This window comes from Lithobates pipiens, unplaced genomic scaffold (assembly GCF_037356315.1).
Source record: "Lithobates pipiens isolate NorthernLeopardFrog02 unplaced genomic scaffold, aLitPip1_a1.2 Scaffold_37, whole genome shotgun sequence".
Taxonomy (NCBI): domain Eukaryota; kingdom Metazoa; phylum Chordata; class Amphibia; order Anura; family Ranidae; genus Lithobates; species Lithobates pipiens.
The window spans coordinates 18,029,764-18,048,919 of record NW_027507825.1 but is presented as its reverse complement, the minus strand read 5'-3'; the positions used below and the strand labels follow the sequence as shown (position 1 = coordinate 18,048,919).

The window sequence follows — 19,156 nt, the reverse complement described above, 5'->3', positions numbered from 1 at the left end:
TTAGAGGAGAGATATACTGTATCTTTCCTCTAATAGTATATAGCATCTAATAGTATATACAGTTTATCTCTCCTCTAATAGTATATAGCCTCTAATAGTATATACAGTATATCTCTCCTCTATTAGTATATACAGTACATCTCTCCTCTAATAGTATATACTGTTTATCTTTCCTCTAATAGTATATAGCATCTAATAGTATATAAACTGTATATACTATTAGAGGAGAGATGTACTGTATATACTATTAGAGGAGAGATGTACTGTATATACTATTAGAGGAGAGATGTACTGTATATACTATTAGAGGAGAGATGTACTGTATATACTATTAGAGGAGAGATGTACTGTATATACTATTAGAGGCTATATACTATTAGAGGAGAGAGAAACTGTATATACTATTAGAGGAGAGATATACTGTATATACTATTAGAAGCTATATACTATTAGATGAGAGATATACTGTATATACTATTAGAGGCTATATACTGTATATACTATTAGAGGAGAGATATAATGTATATACTATTAGAGGGGATATATACTGCATATACTATTAGAGGGGATATACTGTATATACTATTAGAGGAGAGATAGTGTATATACTATTAGAGGAGAGCTGAACTATTAAAGGGTCAATCTAGTAAATATCAGACTCATTAACTTTAACCACATTTTGTTACTGGCCGATTAATCGATTTATGAAAATAGTAATCGATTCATTTCATAATCGATTAGTTGTCGATTAATCAATTAGTTGTTTCAGTCCTAGACAAATGTAACTTGAGAATTTGATCTGTAAAGTTGAAATTGTCCCTTTTCTGCGAAACAGAATATTTTTCTTTTTTTACTTTTAATCCTTCTTAAAGTCCAACTCCAGTCACATTGAGGAAGGAGAATGGACTATGTTTCTTTTTGCAGTCTGGGTCCCCAGTGGGGAGATTCCCCTCACTTCCTGTAGGGACAGGAAGCGATTGAACTTACCGTCAATGGAAACCCCGCCTGAAAAAAAAAACTATTTTCAATAGAATAAAGATGGGTTACAACCTTTGTCAGAATATTAATATGGTCTGTCATTGTGTCCAAGTGCCAGTCACCCCCTTCAAGAAGTATCACATGCACAGAAAATTAGGTGAAATCTCGCCAACAGGCGTTCACAAACAGAGAAAAAAAAAATGTAGGTATTTAAATTTCTTCTATCCACAACTTTAAAATAAAATTGATTTGAGCTGGACTTTTAGAGCTGAAATTTTCGATTTGAGTTATTGTACATTTCTGTTCCCTGAAAGTATTGAAGTATTGCTTCAATACTATCTCATTCACAAATGTAGCATTTTTTTTCAGCAGAGAAAATAGATACTACGCATAGATGCTTTGTCCAAGGAATCGGCCACAGTTCTGGTGACCTCTTAATTATGAATGACCAAAGCAACAGATTGGGGCCTTGTCACCCCACAATTTGATGCCAGACCACCACCTTATGTGGCCTCCTGCCCTAAAACAATCACTTCAAAAATGAAATAAATCACATTAGGCGACATGCTGCCCCACTAATGCTGTCGAGCTGGTGTTTGGCTTTCTCCTCTTGTCTGTCGAAACTTACGGCAAGCTTGCTAACAAAATTCTAGTTTGTAATTATGCTATTGCAATTTTACTTACCGTATAATATATTTGTATTAATATGCAAAATTTTACACATTCAACCACTCGTCAAGCATGTGCTACAAAAGATGCTATGAGCAGCAATAAATAGCCGAAGTCTCCGTACAATGTTCTATGTCCAGGGTCTAATGTAACGTTGGGGATAGTAGACACATGACTATAGGCAGAAGGGCAGCTTTTCCCTGTATACTTATTTTCACACATTTTCCCGTTATCGGTAGGAATAGTCATCTTGGTGATTAACACATTATGCCTGCAAAGTTTTATGCCTACAAGCTACAGTTATGAAAATCTGGACTTGTCCGGCTCAATAACTGTACAATATTAGTGCAGTCCTTCCAAAAGAAAAACGTTTTTTGAGTATAGCTGTAACAGGACTCTTTAGGCTTTGTTTCTATATTTTGAAGGCACCAATAGACAGAAGGTGACAATTATCTGATACAAATGTTTGTGAATACCTAACCGATCCACCTCAGTTTGTTGGATATTACACTTAGTGGCTATAACTGCCTTTACTCGTAGGAGGGCTTTCCACAAGATTTTGGAGTGTTTGTGGGTATTGCCCATTCATAGTTACATAGGTACATAGTTGGTAAGGTTGAATAAAGACACCAGTCCATCCAGTTCAACCTCAGTGAGTGTCTACAATTGTCCCTATCCCTGTACATTGCACACTCACATCAGTCCCTACCCTCAAGGAGCCCACAATCCAAGGTCCCCATTCATATACTAGGGACAATTTTGGACAGAAGCAAATTAGCCTACCTGCATGTCTTTGGAGTGTGGGAGGAAACCGGAGTACCCGGATGAAACCCGCACAGGGAGAACATGCAAACTCCAGGCAGGTAGTGTCGTGGTTGGGATGCGAACTAGTGACCCTTTTTACTGCTAGGTAGGGTTCAGCCAAAAGAACATTTTGTGAACTGACGTAATGTTGGATGGGAAGAATTGGCTCACAATCTATGTTCCAAAGTGTTCAGTGTGGTTGAGATCAGGGCTTTATGTACAACAAACCCATCAAACCATGTCTTCCCCCCCACAAATATACTATATTTGAGAAAAGACGAGGATACATGGGCCCATAGGCCTGATAATATATACATGTGCAGTATCTACAGTTATCAGTAAAATCAGCATAATGAAAGCATGAAAAGTCTATTGGTTTGCATAGGGTTGGATGCTTTATCTCTATGGCCAGGATTTCGAAAAGGCCATCAGGAAAGTTAAAAATCAGGACATAACCATAGGAAATGTGTGTTAAGCTGAAGTCTTGAAATGAGAAAGAGGGTGGGAATAAAGCCCAGAAACTAGTGAAAGAGCGGTTCACAAATAGGGAGAACAAGAATATGTACCCTTGTTTGTGGGTAGGTGCGTCTAAAAGGCTGACAGTCTAGCTGGAAGCCTTGGTTAGGACTAATGGCATGACCCATAGAAAGACAAGGGGATGAGGAAAGAAAAAGCAGAGGGAGAAGTCCGGTCAGGAGACCACACCAATGCCCCACCCCCCCCCCCCCCCCACCGCTGTTGTCAGGAGACCCTCAGGCTAGATGTGTGAATGTAAGAATAATGGCGTTCATAGCCTACACAAACCATGTCTTTTTATGGAGCTGTCTTTGTGCACAGATGAGGGCCTTCCCCAAACAGTTTCCAGAATGATGGAAATGCATGATTCTCTAAAAAAAAAAAAAATCTTGGAATGCTTTAGTATTAATGGAACCCTTCACTGAGGATATCTGAACTGAAAATGTGGAGAAGGGGTCTGCTGTTGACCATAGAATAGGTGTGATGGTCAGGTGTCCACAAACTCTTGATATGACTTTGAGCTTTACTTTATAAAATGTGTTTCTCAAATGTAGAAATGTATAGATTACCCATTAGAGGTAGAATTAAGCTGGCCATTCATTGAGCGAATTTTGGCTGATTTCTAATGATCTGGTTGAAATTAGGTCAGTGGGTGGCATGATTGGACCCGCTCCACTTCACATTCTTCTAATACAAAAAATTGATGGAGCTGGGTGAAAAAAATTGATGGATCAACAGCACATGCATCCAATCAGATGTAGGCACTATTAGAGTATTCTGACAGCTATTAGTAGTGACAGTAGTTGAGTCAGGACATTTTTCCATCTGTTCTGTCTAGCATGGATGGATGAATTGAACAAGCTGTGTAAATGTATGGCCAGCATTAATATAACTGGAATTATTGTCAGCCCTGATCAACATCCTCAGAGATAAGTTGTTAGCTGCACAGATCATGTATCCACAAACTTCTGGCCATACTGTGTGTTAGGTGGTGTCATTGTATTTTAATGTGGCGAGTCTTGACATTTAAGTGTGCAGTGGAGAAAATCCTTGGCATCAACAAAACTTTTAGATAGAAGGTGCATCATTTTTATTCTAGGTCAGTGGTCTCCAAACTGTGTGGCCCTTTTGCATGCATTGAGCCAACCCCTGAGGCATTATTCCCCCTGTCAGCGACAGCGAGGCATAGTTCCTGCCACGGACACCAACGACGGATTACGATTCCTCTCGCTGACCACACTCCAGCCCCCTTAATATTTGAAGGACCGTAAACTGACCCTTTGTTTATAATGTTTGGAGACCTCTATTCTAGGTCCTAAAATATTTTTTCTGTTCTAGAGCTGAGAATATAACTCTAAAGGAAGAAAATGCAGAACTTGCTGAACAAGTTGCAGCTCTGAGAGAGGAAGAAGAAAGCTCTAACCAAAAAATGTCTGAACTTCTCAATGCTTGCGAGGAAATGTGGTAAGCTATTCTTGGTATTATATGTGTAAAATCTTGCGAGCTGCTATAAAAAAAACACAGATAAAGCTGCCAACACTCCTCACACTCTCTGATAATGTGACAATGCAAATTCAAAAATGATTAGTGCAACGATAAATCGATATTAAAATATAAAAATTAGATATACTTGATCTCATAAAGTGCACAATTTCAATCAAAGGGTAATGATTTGTAGTGCAAAAATAAGTTTAAGCCCTGTTTCACACTGAAGCTTTTTGACATGTGATTTGACATGTCAAATTGCATGTCAAATCGATGGCAGTTTCCGTCAATGGCACCAGCCTAATCAGTGCAACGCTGCATCTGTGGCGCAGCACTGATTTCAAAAAGTAGTTTCTGTACTACTTTTTTAGGGCTGCGATTTACGTTAACATCTCTGCAGAAACCTACAAATATGTTTCTAAAATCGCAGCCGAAGTCGGGACTGACCTACAGGAGTGAAATCGTGCGGGTTCAGCTGAACGCCCACGGCTTCATTCCTGAAACTCAGTGTGAACCTGGGCTTAATGTCCAAACAGTGCAGTGTGTGCTTGGTAACTCCGCATTTTGTCCTTATGCAATCCAATATGTAACATGACAGTCTATTACATAATGTTTGAGAAACAATTAGTGAAAATGTGGTATCTTCACACTGCTCCACCTTGGTGCCTAGAAAATTCGAGTGCTGCCCTCCCACCAGTTGTGCCCTCACCTTATAGGCTTAATAAAAGCGCTTATGATACAGATTAATACTCTGGGATATGCCTTCGGTTCCTCCTTCCTATGGTCTGTTCTTTAGCTCGGGTACTAGATCAACATATGGAGTACTCCTTCCTGATATTGGCCAGTGACCTCCACTCTCGTATCAATCTCACATGTAAAGCAACAGAAGCTTGCATGCAATAGTGCTTTATTGTTTTATATACTCATTAAAAAAAAAAATACAGTGAAACGGACAGAGGGAACACGGCTGACCGGTGCTGCAGAGCCGGTTTTCAGGCTACACTATTGTCTCAGTGCACATGGTTATTATATGTGTGTGTGTGTGTGTGTATATATATATATATATATATATATATATATATATATATATATATATATATATATATATATATATATATATATATATATATATATATACCATGTGCACTGAGATGATAGTGTAGCCTGAAAACTGGCTCTGCAGCACCGGTCAGCTATTTTTCCTCCGTCCGTAACACTATTTTTTTTTTTTTTTTTTTTTACTAAGTATATAAAACGATAAAGCACTATTGCATGCAATCTTCTGTTGCTTTACATGTGGATGATATAAGGTGAGGGCACAACTGGTGGAGGGCAGCACTCAGATTTTCTATGCACGATGGTGGAGCAGTGGGAAGATGCCACGGTGTCATGAATTGTTTCTCAAACCATATATAATAGACTGTCACGTTGCGTATTGGATTGCATAAGGACACCTTGTGGAGTACCAAACACATTGCACTTTGGACATTTTAAACCTATTTTTGCACTATAAATCATTGCACTTTGGTTGATATTGTGCACTTTATGAGATCATGTATATCTAATTTTAATATTGATTTAGCGCTGCACTAATTTATTCTTGGTAGTAGATGTAGTTTATTAATCCTTTATTTCCTATCTGTAGCATTTCATATGTCCATCAACCCAAAAAAAAAATTACAAGTGCTGGTGCTGCATATGGCAGGGGGCAGTGTGATGTGTGCTTCAGCGCATCGCACTACCTACCTTTTTTTCCCCTTTTTAACTTTTTACGTTCTCCATAATGTCGCTACATTTTAAGTGTTATAGTTTCACCTCACTTTAAAACATTCCTTACTAATCAATACTACTGTACGCTCAAAGAAACTATTGAATAAACTTGAGATTTAAAAATTTATGTTGCTGTTTTGGGTTATGCAATTCAAATTCATACTTTAAATTGTTGGCATCTTGATGATTTCATTTTGTTTGACAGGGTGAATCTGGAGACCATTCAGAATGAAAAATTTACTCTGGAAAAGATGGTAAGTATAAGTCAATCAGGTCAGTTCAGTTAGGTTATATTACTACATTAGAGGAACAAGAGTGTTTGTTTCCCATTAGGTCCAAACAAGTATTAAGGTCTTGTCTTGACCTGTCGGTTATTTTAAAAGTCTACTTGATTAAACTCCTAACATGTCACAATATACAGCCATAGCTTTAGATTTCCGAAATGTTCGACCTTTTTGCATTAAAAAGCAGCCCTTTGAGTTCCAGTCCAGTAACGTTGCCTAGGCTGCAATGACATCTGCTGCACGCAGGAGAAAGCCTTCCATAGTCTCCTCTTCTCCAGCATTCAGACTGCTCCGTTGTAACTCATGATTGTTTCATCTGAGTTGGCATTGCTGTCAAGGAAGTAGACTGTGACCTGGATGATGCCTTCTTTCTGGTGGTGGAAAAAAAAAGCAGATGAAGGCATTATCAGGCTTAGAATGCATGCTCTTAGAATATGTGATAGGTCTACTTTCAGGTTCACATCTATGCACAGCGAAATATTACTTGATCCATCAAAGTTTTTGGTGCATACACCACTGCCTGAGCCCATCCATTTTTCTATTGGATTTTAAAAACAAAACATACATTAACCTCTTGGGCGGTGCTTTTTTTTAAGCTTAAGGGTCTACCAGGTGTATTTTTATTTTTTGGTGCCTTAAGAGTCATATGTATTGTATGCTGCATTGCATTGGAAACCCAACAAAATTAATGTACAGCACATCTGTGAAGGTTCGTCTTTATCCAGGTCATGGCATATCTAGTAGTTGTTTGTCGCATTCAACTGGACTAGCTCTGCAATCATGTTTTGTAGCTTATCTGAGCCACTTCAGTTCTAATGAGTGATAAGCACATACCCCATCATGCTGAACCACATGTGCAGTGCATATTGAGGCATATTACTAGATGCGCACAATGGTTGGGAATTCAATACAACTTTAACACTTTTTTTCCTAATGGTATGGTCTCTTTAGAAATTCCTGCTCCAGATTCAAAAAACCCTGCTGGTAGATTTATAGACACGTGCAGCATATTTAGGTGGCTCCTAATGATGATTTTACAAAGTGGCGCTATATGGCTGCACTACATACAAAGTTAATTACGTCCAGCTCGTAAAAAATAATAAAACTGGAAGTAGTTGGGATCAACTGTAATTTGCGGGCAGTGTGCCTGTCTCTGTACGCTGTGTAGCAGAGCGACATGCTGTTGCCCCCCTGCTAACTACTCCCCTTCTCGTCTGTCACTGGCCATAATGAATACCATCAGTTTCGTAGGTGGCAGGCTCCTAGCAACCAGTGATGCCGACAGTGGGCAGAGCCTGATGGGGAAGCTCACATGCTGGTTGTCTATTAGGTCTGCTCTCTCTCTCTCTCTTTGTGATTGGCTGTAGACAGATTCCGCACCTAATAGAAGGTTGTCTGTTGGTTATGGATCCACCCACTGCCTGCTATCAGTCACATGGGGAGTGGACCTGAAGGGGAAGTAATGTCTTTGAATCCCCATCAGGCTCTGCCCAGCCAGCTATGAAACCCCTCAGCAGAGGGTGCTTTGATGCACTGAGGATGGACGTCCATATAGACCAGCCGATCTCAACCAGGGTTCCTACAGAGCTTGCTATTGAGCAGTGGCTAACCGATCTTCCATTTGATGGTACTTGCATACATCCAGTGCCGATTCCACCTGGCAGAACCAGATGCATGGCATCCATGATCTTTTCAGCTGTTGGGGTGACATTCTGATCACTACCATAAAGGGGTCATTCTTTGCACTGGCACAAATGAAAGATGCATTTGTCCCACTGACACCAAATTACCAAATAATTGATTTTAGCAGGAGTTCCTGAAACTTAAAAATTATTTCAAGGGTGCCTCTGGAGTAGAATGGTTGAAAAAAAGGCTGGTATGGACACTCCAAACTCAGTATGCCTCTGCATGCGTCGCTTGCAGGTTTTCAACAGGTACCATATTCTTTCGGTGCACCGACATTTGTGCATTCATGCATTTCCCAGATAGTCTGGCCATGGTTGCCATTTTTCTAGTTCAAAGTTATAAAGAGCATCATCTGTCTCACGTCATGGGATTTTATATTTTAATTGTATTATGAGTAAACATTAGACTTTAATTAAATTAAATTTACTTTTCCAGATAACTGAATTAAAATCCAGGAATGAACAGTTGGTTTTAGAAAATCAGGAGCTGTTCTTGAAGAACTCAAAGAACCAAGAGAACCTCCAGGATCTAAACTGCAGACTGATGATCCTCAAGCAGAAAGATCGCAAGGATTCTGTTAAAGGCCTGGAAGAATGGCAGAAGGAAAAGTGTCAAATGAAAGAGGAGATTGAAGGCTACAGGGCAAAGGTAAAAAACAAAAAACTAAAAAAAGTAAAAACGATGTAGCCAGTTGAGACCATAAAAGCTCCAACTGTGGAAAGATGTCTTTGCTGTAAAGGTGTTTTTAGATCTAGATTGTTTAGTAACCATTTAATGAGTGTATGGTGCAGATATGTTTTGTTTTGTTTGTTTTTTAATAAATTATTTGTAAAATTTTGTCAAATACAGGCAGATGTAACATTCTATATGTAATATAAGATAAGGTTACAGTCATTAGAAATAGTAAAGTAAATAAAATGTTTATAATGTTGATGTGACAGTATAAAGAGGGGGTAAAAAACAAATTTATGGTATTACATCATGGTATAATATGGAACTTGAATGTATATCAGCATTTTAAACATCAGATCGATTTAGTGATCTATTCACAGATACCTATTGAGTTATCAGTGACTTATATCTATCACAATGTGGGAGGTTGAGCCTCCGTATTGTATTCTTAAGAATTCCACTTTCCCCAGATGATATAAAATTTTGTCAGTGATCTTCTATAACTGCTGTAAGATGTTCCATTCTACGGATATCTGCGCTGGTTGAGAGTAATTGTGTAAAGGTAGGGGGGGGGGGTGTGGTAGTACGCCAACATCGCGGTATAGCTCATTTAGCTGCCAATAGAATATATGCCATCAATTTATTGAGTGATTTTGCGATTTTCTTAAGGGGTAGGCCAATTAGGAGATGTCTAGGTTGAAAGGGAATGGAAATTTCCAGCACTTTTTCCAAAAGAGCATGAACTTGTGTCCAGAAGGGGGTGATAATGAGACATCCCCAAAATATGTGAAAGTGGGTACCTAGGGAAGAGCCACATCTCCAGCAGTGATTATAGGGTGAAAGTTTGTGGGCTGCCAGGAATTCAGGGGTCCTATACCAAAACATTAGTATCTTGTAGGCCTTTCCTTCTGGGCTACACACCTGGAAACCTTGGAAGTAGTGTCCCAAATCCTTCCCACACTCCGCCAAAGAAATAGGTCTGTGAAGGATCTGGGAACATCGCCTCATATGAGTGGCTTTGTTCAGTAACGGGAACTGTTCTATGAAGGATTTTATAGATAGTGGAGATTTGGTGGAGTTTGTGAGGGCCAGTTGAGCATAGCATTTCAAATTCTGTAGGTATGTCTAAGGTTGTTTGGGGGGATCTAGTAGTAAAATAATGTTTTATCTGCAGGTAAGAATAAAAAAGTATATTCAGGATCTTGTAAATCAGAAAAAGGAAGTAGTTTGCGTGTCGCTGGGTGTACTAGTTGGAATATGCCAGCTTGGGTCCACGGTAGCATGGAATCATAGGATAGGCTGTCTGGAATTTCTGGGTTGAATAAAACATTTATTAATGGTGAGCACTAAGAGGATCGTGTGTATTTACTGGAACAGAATTTCCATATTGAGAGTGTGAATAGCATGGGATTTAGACAAATTTTCCATAATTGGGGGGGTAAATTTGTCAGAAGAGGGCCATAGCATACAGCACAGGTGGGCAGGGACTGTGATACTCAAGTCAATTTCTGACCATCTGTTTGGGGCGAATCAAGATGTCCAGGAAGAAATGGCTTTTAGATGGGTAGCGTAATAGCCCTTTATGATATCCGGGGCTCCTAATCCCCCGCATAGGCAGGAGCCAGGAGGACCGAGTTAGCCACTCTGAGACGCATTATTCCAAATAAAATTCATGAAGGTCCTGTGGAGCATTTTAAGTTGGGTCATTGGGATCATTACCGGGAGAGTTTCAAAAAGATATAGCAATTTGGGGAGTATAGAAATTTTAAGGACGTTAATTCTCCCTATCAGGGACAGGGCAAGTGCCGTCCAGTTCTTTAGTAGCTTGTTGATTTCTGAGAATAGAGGAGGGAAGTTTACTTTTATATAGGGTGGAATAAGAGGGAGATAAGTGAACACCAAGATATTCAAATATCGATGGTGCTCTCAATCACTTAAAGTTGTTTTGTAGGATTGTCGTTAATTCAGTCGAGAGATTTATGGGTAGGGCTTCAGTTTTAGTTGAATTGATTTTGAAACCGTATAGGTTGCCAAATGTTTGTAGGGTTAAATGAAGTGATGGGAGTGAAGTATGTGGATGAGTGACTGTTAGTAATATATCAGCTGCAAAAAGGAATAGATTGTACTCCTGATGTCTCAACGCCACTCCCTGAATGTCTGGGTGGAAACGTATGGCTGCTGCCAGAGGTTCAAATCTAAAAATAAAGAGCAGGTGTGACAGGGGGCAGCCCTGTCTAATACCGTTGCTGAGGGGGGAATGATGCTGAGACATGGGAGGCCATCTGTACCTGGGACATAGGAGTGGAATACAATGCTCTTAGGGCTTGTAAAAAGGGGCCGTACCGTGATAGCGTGGCTCAGTACTATAGCAGGTCTTTTGGTTTTGGTCAAGAGGTCTATAAGGTCTATGGTATGTCTGGTATTGTCCCCTGCGTGTCTGCTGGGGACAAATCCAACTTGGTCCTTATGTATTAGCATGGGGAGTAGTAATGATAACCTATTGGCTAGTATTTTTGTAAAAATTTTGTAGTCAGAATTTAGGAGGGCTATGGGACAGTAATTGTCTGGTAGTGAGGGGTCTTTTTCTGCCTTTGGAATCACTGTGATGAAAGCATGTAGGAATTGAACATGGGGGATCTTCCCTGTCATCAAAGAGGCAAAGAGATTCTCCATGTAAGGTAGTATGGTAGGAAGACATTTTTTATAATACGAATAGGGGAGCCCGTCAGAGCCTGGGGATTTGTGGGCCGGGAGTTGTTTGATAACTTTTGTGATTTCTTCAGCCGAAATGTATGCATTGAGTCCTGAACGGTCGTCCGGGGAGAGGGTGGGAAGATTTGGAGAGTTAATAAACATGTCAAATTTCTCCTGCGTAAAATGGGAGTTTGGGTCTGTGGCCAGACAGTTGTATAATTTCTGATAGAAATCTCCAAAAACATTAGTCATAGCCTGGGGGCAATATGTAGGGTTGCCATCATGTTGTGTCAGAAAGTCAGGTATAGAAGCTTGCGGTCTTGGTTTTAGTTTATGGACTAGCATTTTATGAGGTTTGTTGGCAAATTCATAAAATGTTTTAACCAAAGCATGGATTTTGTGATTCTGACTAGGTCCAATGTTTTAATGCGGTTGCGTAGAGCTGTTACGACACGGAGATGCTCCATTGTGTGGTATTTGAAACATTTTTTTTCAGTGTCTGATAGTTGAGTTAGTAAGGTCGAGCGTTGTAAGGCTCAATCTTTTTTGCGGCACAATCGAGTGGCGATACATTCACCCCTGGAGAACGCCTTGTGAGCTTCCCACAAGGTGGAGATCTCCGATACTGAATCTTTGTTTATCTGAAAGCATTCATTTAGTTTTTCCTGCAGGGGTATTTGGGTCGCAGGTGAATTAAAGAGCGATTAGTTAAGACACCAATGGCACCTCCTAGGGTTAGGCGCAGATAAGAGGAGGTCTAAGGTTATGGGTGCGTGGTCTGACCACGTGATTGGGAGAATGTTTGAGTCAACCAGGTAAGGCAGTAATGGTGCAGAGATAAAGACATAATAAAGTCTTGTGTACAATTTATGGGGTGAGGAAAAAAACGAGAACGGTTTGGCGGTTGGATGTTTTATTCTCCAAGAGTCACAGTCCATGTGTCCTAATCAGTCTACGGAACGAGGCGGAAGATTTTTGTACCTGAAGAGAGGGAATGGTTTGAAACAAGGCAGGCTCTGTCTTTGTTCTGGGACATACATAGATTAAAATCCCCTCCGATGATCTGGAAGGGTTGGGAGAAGGAATGGAGTTTCTCAAAGAAATTTTCTAGAAATCCAATTTGTCTCGAATTGGGTGCATACACGTTAGCTAAAGTAAAAGAGGTGTTCATGTGATCACAGTTCAGGAGAACATAAGGGCCTTGAGGGTCAAGATAAGAGGATTTTACTCGTATGGCAGAAGAGCGTTTGAGAAGAATAGCCACCCTAGCTTTTCCAGAGGGGTCAGAGGCAACATAGACTGTGAGGAAGTGTCTAGATGTGAATTTGAATGAGCCCTCTGGCTTGAAATGTGTCTCCTGGACCATGATCATGTCATCGTTAGAGGCTCTGAACACTTTTAGTGCCAGCCATCTTTTGCGGATGGAGTTCAGGCCTTTAACATTGCATGAGAACATACTAACAGCCATAACAGTATATTGTGGACGAAGCACGCATTACATTCATAAAACATTAGGTTCTGCATACACCATGATCTAAAGAGCATATAATGTATACTTATATAGTTAAACCTGTAAGGGTAAACTTGGAGAGTGGAAATATAGTCATGTTTCCTAATTGGATCCAGAAAGGAACCAGTGTAGAACCTTAAAAAGAAAAAAAATACATCAAGTAAGGATGAACCTGTAAGTGAAAATGGGTATGGGATCAAAAAGAAAAAGAAAAGAAAAGGTAGAACAAAAAAACGTGAACCATATAGGTAGAATGCCCGAGAAGGAAAATCTCTCCAGGGGGACATGGTCAAAAATCAGGACCATGTTGGGGGGGATATGACGGTCTGCAAGACTCAACTCGTCAGCCTCAGTCTGATCCGATCAGCAGATGCAAGATGTAGATGGGGAACTTTTCAACTGTATGTGTCCCGAAAACATTGCCCTTGGGTGGGTACAACAAGTAAGGGACGTCAGTCTCTGAGCCCAGAGACTTTAGAACATAGAGGCGAGAAAACAGGGCCACCATGTGTTAAAAAACAAAACAAAAAAACATGAAGATTTTTTCAAGGTTATTTTCAAGTGGGGACTTTTAGACGTTGCATTCCTCTGAGGGGTGAAGGTAGCTTTTCTGGATTTGTGGGGAACTGGAGTCCAAATCTTTCCGGGGGTTGAGAAGGGTCTGGCAGGTGGAACCTGTGTTTGCAGCTCCTCCTCAGGGACAGGAGGGAGTCCCAGGTTTTTAATGAAAGATTCACTTTCCTGGAGGTCTCTCATGGTGTGTTGTGAGCCATCCTTGGTCACTGACAGGCGGAAAGGGAAGCCGAATCTGATGGTGCTGTAGGTGGGTGGTAATCGGGCACAGAGTGTGACGTGTAGCCAGTGTTATGGGCGATAGGTCGCTAAAGATTTCAATCTTTGCTTCTTTAAATTCACACTCTGTACTTGTTACGGGTGGCTATGGTCAAGGCTTCCTTGCTTTCGTAGAAATTAAAGCGAACGACAAGGTTTCTGGGGTTGGCTCCGGGGGGGGCCTTGGGAGCCATTGACCTGTGAGCTCTGTCTAGGCGCCAGTCCATATCGGGGATGTTGGTAGCCAAATGAATTAGGAGAGCCAAAAGGTGGGGTCTGGTTTCTTTGTCTGTAATGGATTCAGGGACTCCGCGGATCCAGAGGTTCTGCCGGCGTTCCCTGTTCTCAAGATCTTGTTGTATTTGTAGTTGGGATACCCCATGCTTAAGATTAGCGCTTTCATTATCTAATGCTTGGACATAGTTCACCATGTCATCAAACTTAGATTCCAGGGTATCTGTTCGCTCCCCTAGCTGGTCTATTTCCCTTCTGAATTCAAAGAATTGCGAGTATTGCCTCAGGTAAGTACAGAGATATCCAGTACCATCATCCACAAATTTTAGAAATCAAAAGACTTGGTGTGGGGTTATTGGGGTAGCCGTTCACGCTGACCTCCTATATCCAACCCAGACCAATATCTATATATATCAGACCTATTTATTGGTCTGGGTTGGATATAGGAGGTCAGAGTGAACGGCTACCCCAATACCCCCACTCCAAGTCCCCTCTGAGTTCATGAGCCAGTTTATTCACATCCTTGGTTATGTTGTGTGTGAGACTTTGAAGCAGGGCCTGCAATTTCAGGTCTAAAACGTCCACCATCACTAAAGTAGCCATTGCAGGCTGGTCTATCTGGTCAGGGCCTTGTGATTTAGGTGGAGGTTTTTCAATAAGAAGTGAGGGATCAACCAGTGGGATTGCGTCTGGTGGGTCCGCGGCGTCCGCCAAGCTAATCGAGGCTGGGGATTGTGGCCTACGCAGGTATCTGTCCATGAGGTATGAGGGCTGTAGTGCAACCTGTCAGGAACGCTTTTAGTATATGTGCCTCTGGTCACTGATCTTACCCATACCGTGTCCGTAAGGTAGCTGGATAGTTCCCGGATCGAGTGAAGGGACTCCTGGAGCTGTAGCCGTTGATGTAGTGGAGCGGGAGCTTCGGATAGGCGAGACAAGGCCAGAGCTTTAGTCTAGTGCGTCCGCCATCTTCCGAGCCGCGCATACGCACCCTCATATATGTTTTTTTTTTTTTTTTGTCTGTCTGTTGGCAGACAATTTTATTAAATTAACTGCCTCTCTACTTGGTGTACATTATCCAAGCCAGCACACTGGCTAAGTGATTAGCCTTACACCTTGCAACACTAGGGTCCTCAGTTCACATTCAGTTGAGGACACTAGTTCGAGTCTACATGCTCTTCTGTGCTTGTGGGGGTTTCCTCCGTGTACTTTGGTCTCCTCCCACACTTGAAAGTCATGCTGGTAGGGTAATTAGTGGCTCAAAACTAGTCTCAGTATGATATTCTACAAAATGTGCCCAAAATGTCTTTCTTACCTCCTATTCTGCCCTAATGCCAATTTGATAAATGTTTTGAGTCCGGAGGGAGAAAAATAGTATATAAATACAAATGTATAGAAAAGGTTAAAAAATACTGCGGAAAAGTATGAAGGAGCACTTAACATACTTGAGCTGCCTAAGCCCTTGTACACACGGTCGGAGATTTCGACAACCAAATCCGTTGGATTTTGTCCGTCGGATTTTGCCTGTCGGATCTTGTCCGAAACTGTTGCATACACACGGTCGGACTAGGTTGTCGAAAAATCCGATCTTTCAGAACGTGATGATGTAATTTCGTTACGATGGGACTACATTCAGGCTAGTAGCCAATAGCTTTGATGTAGGAATTTGATCTGAGCATGCGTGGCACTTGATCCGATCAAAATTCTCTACACATGATCGGAGTATGTCCGATCGAACCAGTTGGTCGGGAAATATTTCCAACATGTTGGAAAATTGGGTCCGACGGAATCAGTCCGATGCATACCACACACAGTCGGATTATCCGACGACACGGTCCGATAGGACACATTCCGACAGATTCTCCGACCGTGTGTACAAGGGCTTAGAGGAAGCGCCTCAGAACTTGTACCTGTCTGATCTTGTCTGTATTAAGGTCTTGACTACCCACAACTTTGGGGACACTCCCTGCCTATTCATTGTCGCTCTGTCCAGCCACTGGAAATTGTTGCATAGGGATGTGTTTTAATAGTTTAGGTTTGAGTTATCATTAGAGGCGGTGACAGATACAAATGTTCATTTACCTAAAATAACCTTCCCTTTTCCAGATTTTTGATTCTGAGCAAGAGTTGTCACAGATCAAAGTACACCATCGTTTCTTGGAGCAGGAGAACACGCTACTGAGGCAGGAGATGGAGACGAAGGAGGTGGGATCATGTTAACTCTGTAAACCTGTTATTTATTTCTGATGTGTCCCGTCTTGCTGGTAGTCTCTTTCAGGATCTTTAAGTTGGCCATACACTTGTAGATTTTTGAGCAAAATCCTATAGATTTCATGGAAGGAGCTGAAACTTGGAGTTGTCAAGCGGCAGCGAATAAACCTTAAAGCGGACCTCCACCCTGAAGTGGAAGTTCCGCTCATCTGATCCCTCCTCCCCCTCCGGTGGCACCTTTCGGGGGGGGGGGGGTGCAGATACCTGGATAATCCAGGTATCTGCACCCACTTCCGGGACAAGCTCGCCACAGATGCCTCCCCCCCGTTGTGTTCTGGGAAACACACAGTTCCCAGGACACAGCGGGAACCAGTACAGAAGGGCAGCGCGACTCGCGCATGTGCAGTAGGGAACCGGGCAGTGAAGCCGCAATGCTTCACTTCCCGATGGTCCGGGGCTGAAAGTGGTTAAGAAGCTTCCGAGTTTCCGGCTTATGTATGTTATGGATCCGCAGAAATGCACTTCTCTCCTAAGTCCTATTGTGAGCTGACAACACACAGCATTTTTGTGGACAGAGTGGTGTCAGCCCTGCTCAATGCCTTTTTTTTCCCCTAAATTACTCAGTCACTCCCACGCTTAGATCTCAACAACATAAAGTCTAATCATTCTGTAGTCCAAGATGAGAATCGGGAGGGTTGATTGGGATAACACAGGAAGTGCAGGCAGGGCAGTTTGGAATTTCTGACGAGATCAACTTGTCAAACAGATTATAATACATGCTTCTAATCGTTTATTTAACACACCAAAAAAGGGGGAAATAAGAAAAATTGAATGTTTGGGGTTTCCGTACACTTTAAATATCCTCCATGGGGGAAGAGGCGTCAAATACGTTCATCATCAATACAACTCGTTCTATTGCTTGTGGTTTTTAATACTCCTTTTCCCATGTTCATTAAAGGAAAACTCCCTCTAAAAGTGCCATTTTGTTCTTTCCACAGCTTGCAAAATCCTCTGAGATGACAGACTTGAAGAATGAAATTTCGCTCATGAAGAATAAAAATGACAAGCTGTTGAAAGAGGTGGAAACTCTGGGGGAGGAGCTTGGTAGTTGCGTGGGAAAGGTAAGATTGATGGAGAATAAGCCCACTTGTAAGCTGCATGTCTAATTGAGGCATTGTATGACTTTAGGTTGGGGGTCATGAAAGTCTAAGCAGCAATAATGCAGGCTAGGAATGCAAATTCATCAAGAACTGTGGCCAGATCTTAAGGGGTGTCTACAGGGCTCAAGTCCTGCGGGAACGCATGGGAACGGAGTTCCTGTACTTTTTCCACAACAGGAACTCAGTTCCCGTTAGCAGCCGTGTCCTGCAAGACTTTGAAGTATGCGAGCTGTGTGGCAGGTGCTACACCAACAGCTGCCTACACAGCTCGCAATAGTGCTGCACACCTGACCATTCAGGCATTGCCAGTAGGGGGCCTCATGACAGCTTCCGCTTCAATCTACCTGTCAATCACAGCTAGCTGACGGGTAGATCAGGTCTAGGTCTAGCTGACGGGTAGATCAGCTATTCTGCTCACAGGACATGCAGGGAGAGAGGTGAGCTGAGGGAGGAACATCAGTTCGGGGTGGTAAGCTGAGCACAATACCCGGCAAAGTTTAATGCCAGGAGGGAAGTTTATGTGGAAATATGTGAAGGGTTGGAATAGCAGCGAGTGTGTGTTGGAGCCCTGCAGAGTTTTCAGGCCCCCCCCCCCCCCAAGCTAACATACATCTCCTAAGCAGGAACACATCACTATCTCCCCAAGCATTCTGTCCAGATAATGTGCAGTTCATTTATGACCTTTCCCTTTAACCCTGTGTTATCCAAACTCTGTTCAATGAAAAGTGTTAAACTCACCACATAAACACTCTATATACAAAATAACATTCCCCAGTAAAGATCAGAACATGATGGTCACATTTGCATGAAAGCGCAATTAAATGAATGCTGATTATTCAGAGAATTACGGTATTTATGTTTGTTGAGGATTGTTTTTTTGTTTTTTTTTATGTACTAAGAGTTAAGCTTCATACACACAATACAAAAATTGGATGAAAAATACCACTTTTGAAGCGTTTGTGCATATGAGCGTATAATTATTATTATTTTTTTTTTGGTGGGTGAGTGGATCTTGAGTGGGAGTTCCCACACTTTTTTCCCCAGGACTTAACCCCTGGGTGTCTTGTCTGAAAAAAGGTTAAACGCTGCTCTATACACAGGGTCTTTTAGTGATGTGTGGCTTACTGGACCATTTTTTCCCTTTGTATCGACTTTTTCTTTACCCTGGCATATTTGCAGATGGGCCAGCGGGCTCTGCCTGGCTTCTGGGTCCCACCAGAGCCATGCAGCACGTGCTTATTTACCCACGCATGCACTCCTGGGCACTCCCGACACTCAAAGCCCTGCAGCACATTTGTGCAAGAGCAAAATAAGGGTTGGGGGTTTGGGTGCAAGCAAACTTCATCCTTACTTGCACCCAAAAAGAAGAGGGGGAGAAAGCAGGGGAAAGTAATATATGTTATATATGTGTATAAATATATATATATCTATATAATATAGCAGTGATTCTCAGCCAAGGTTCCGTGGAATCCTAGGGTTCCTCCAAAGGTTGCTAGGGGTTCCTTCAGCATTGGGCAATTTCTGCCTCTCAGATAAGTTCCCATCAACACCGTTGATCTTTTTAACTATCTGTAAGGAGGTAATTCTTCCCAATGACCACAAGTGTAAGGATCAGTCCTCTCACTGACCATCCCAGTAATGTATCATGAGTT

At 41.7% G+C, this 19,156-nt stretch overlaps 1 protein-coding gene across 4 annotated transcripts in view; it reads left to right on the top strand.

Moving 5' to 3' along the window:
- NIN (ninein) overlaps positions 1–19,156 on the top strand; it is a 230,668-nt gene that overhangs the window by 155,626 nt on the left and 55,886 nt on the right. For all 4 annotated transcript variants that reach the window (XM_077466782.1, XM_077466784.1, XM_077466783.1 and 1 more), the window contains exons 18-22: positions 4,306–4,431; positions 6,428–6,476; positions 8,628–8,840; positions 16,240–16,338; positions 17,343–17,465. In XM_077466782.1, the coding sequence (XP_077322908.1) occupies positions 4,306–4,431; positions 6,428–6,476; positions 8,628–8,840; positions 16,240–16,338; positions 17,343–17,465 (610 nt within the window). The remainder of the gene's footprint in view (positions 1–4,305; positions 4,432–6,427; positions 6,477–8,627; positions 8,841–16,239; positions 16,339–17,342; positions 17,466–19,156) is intronic.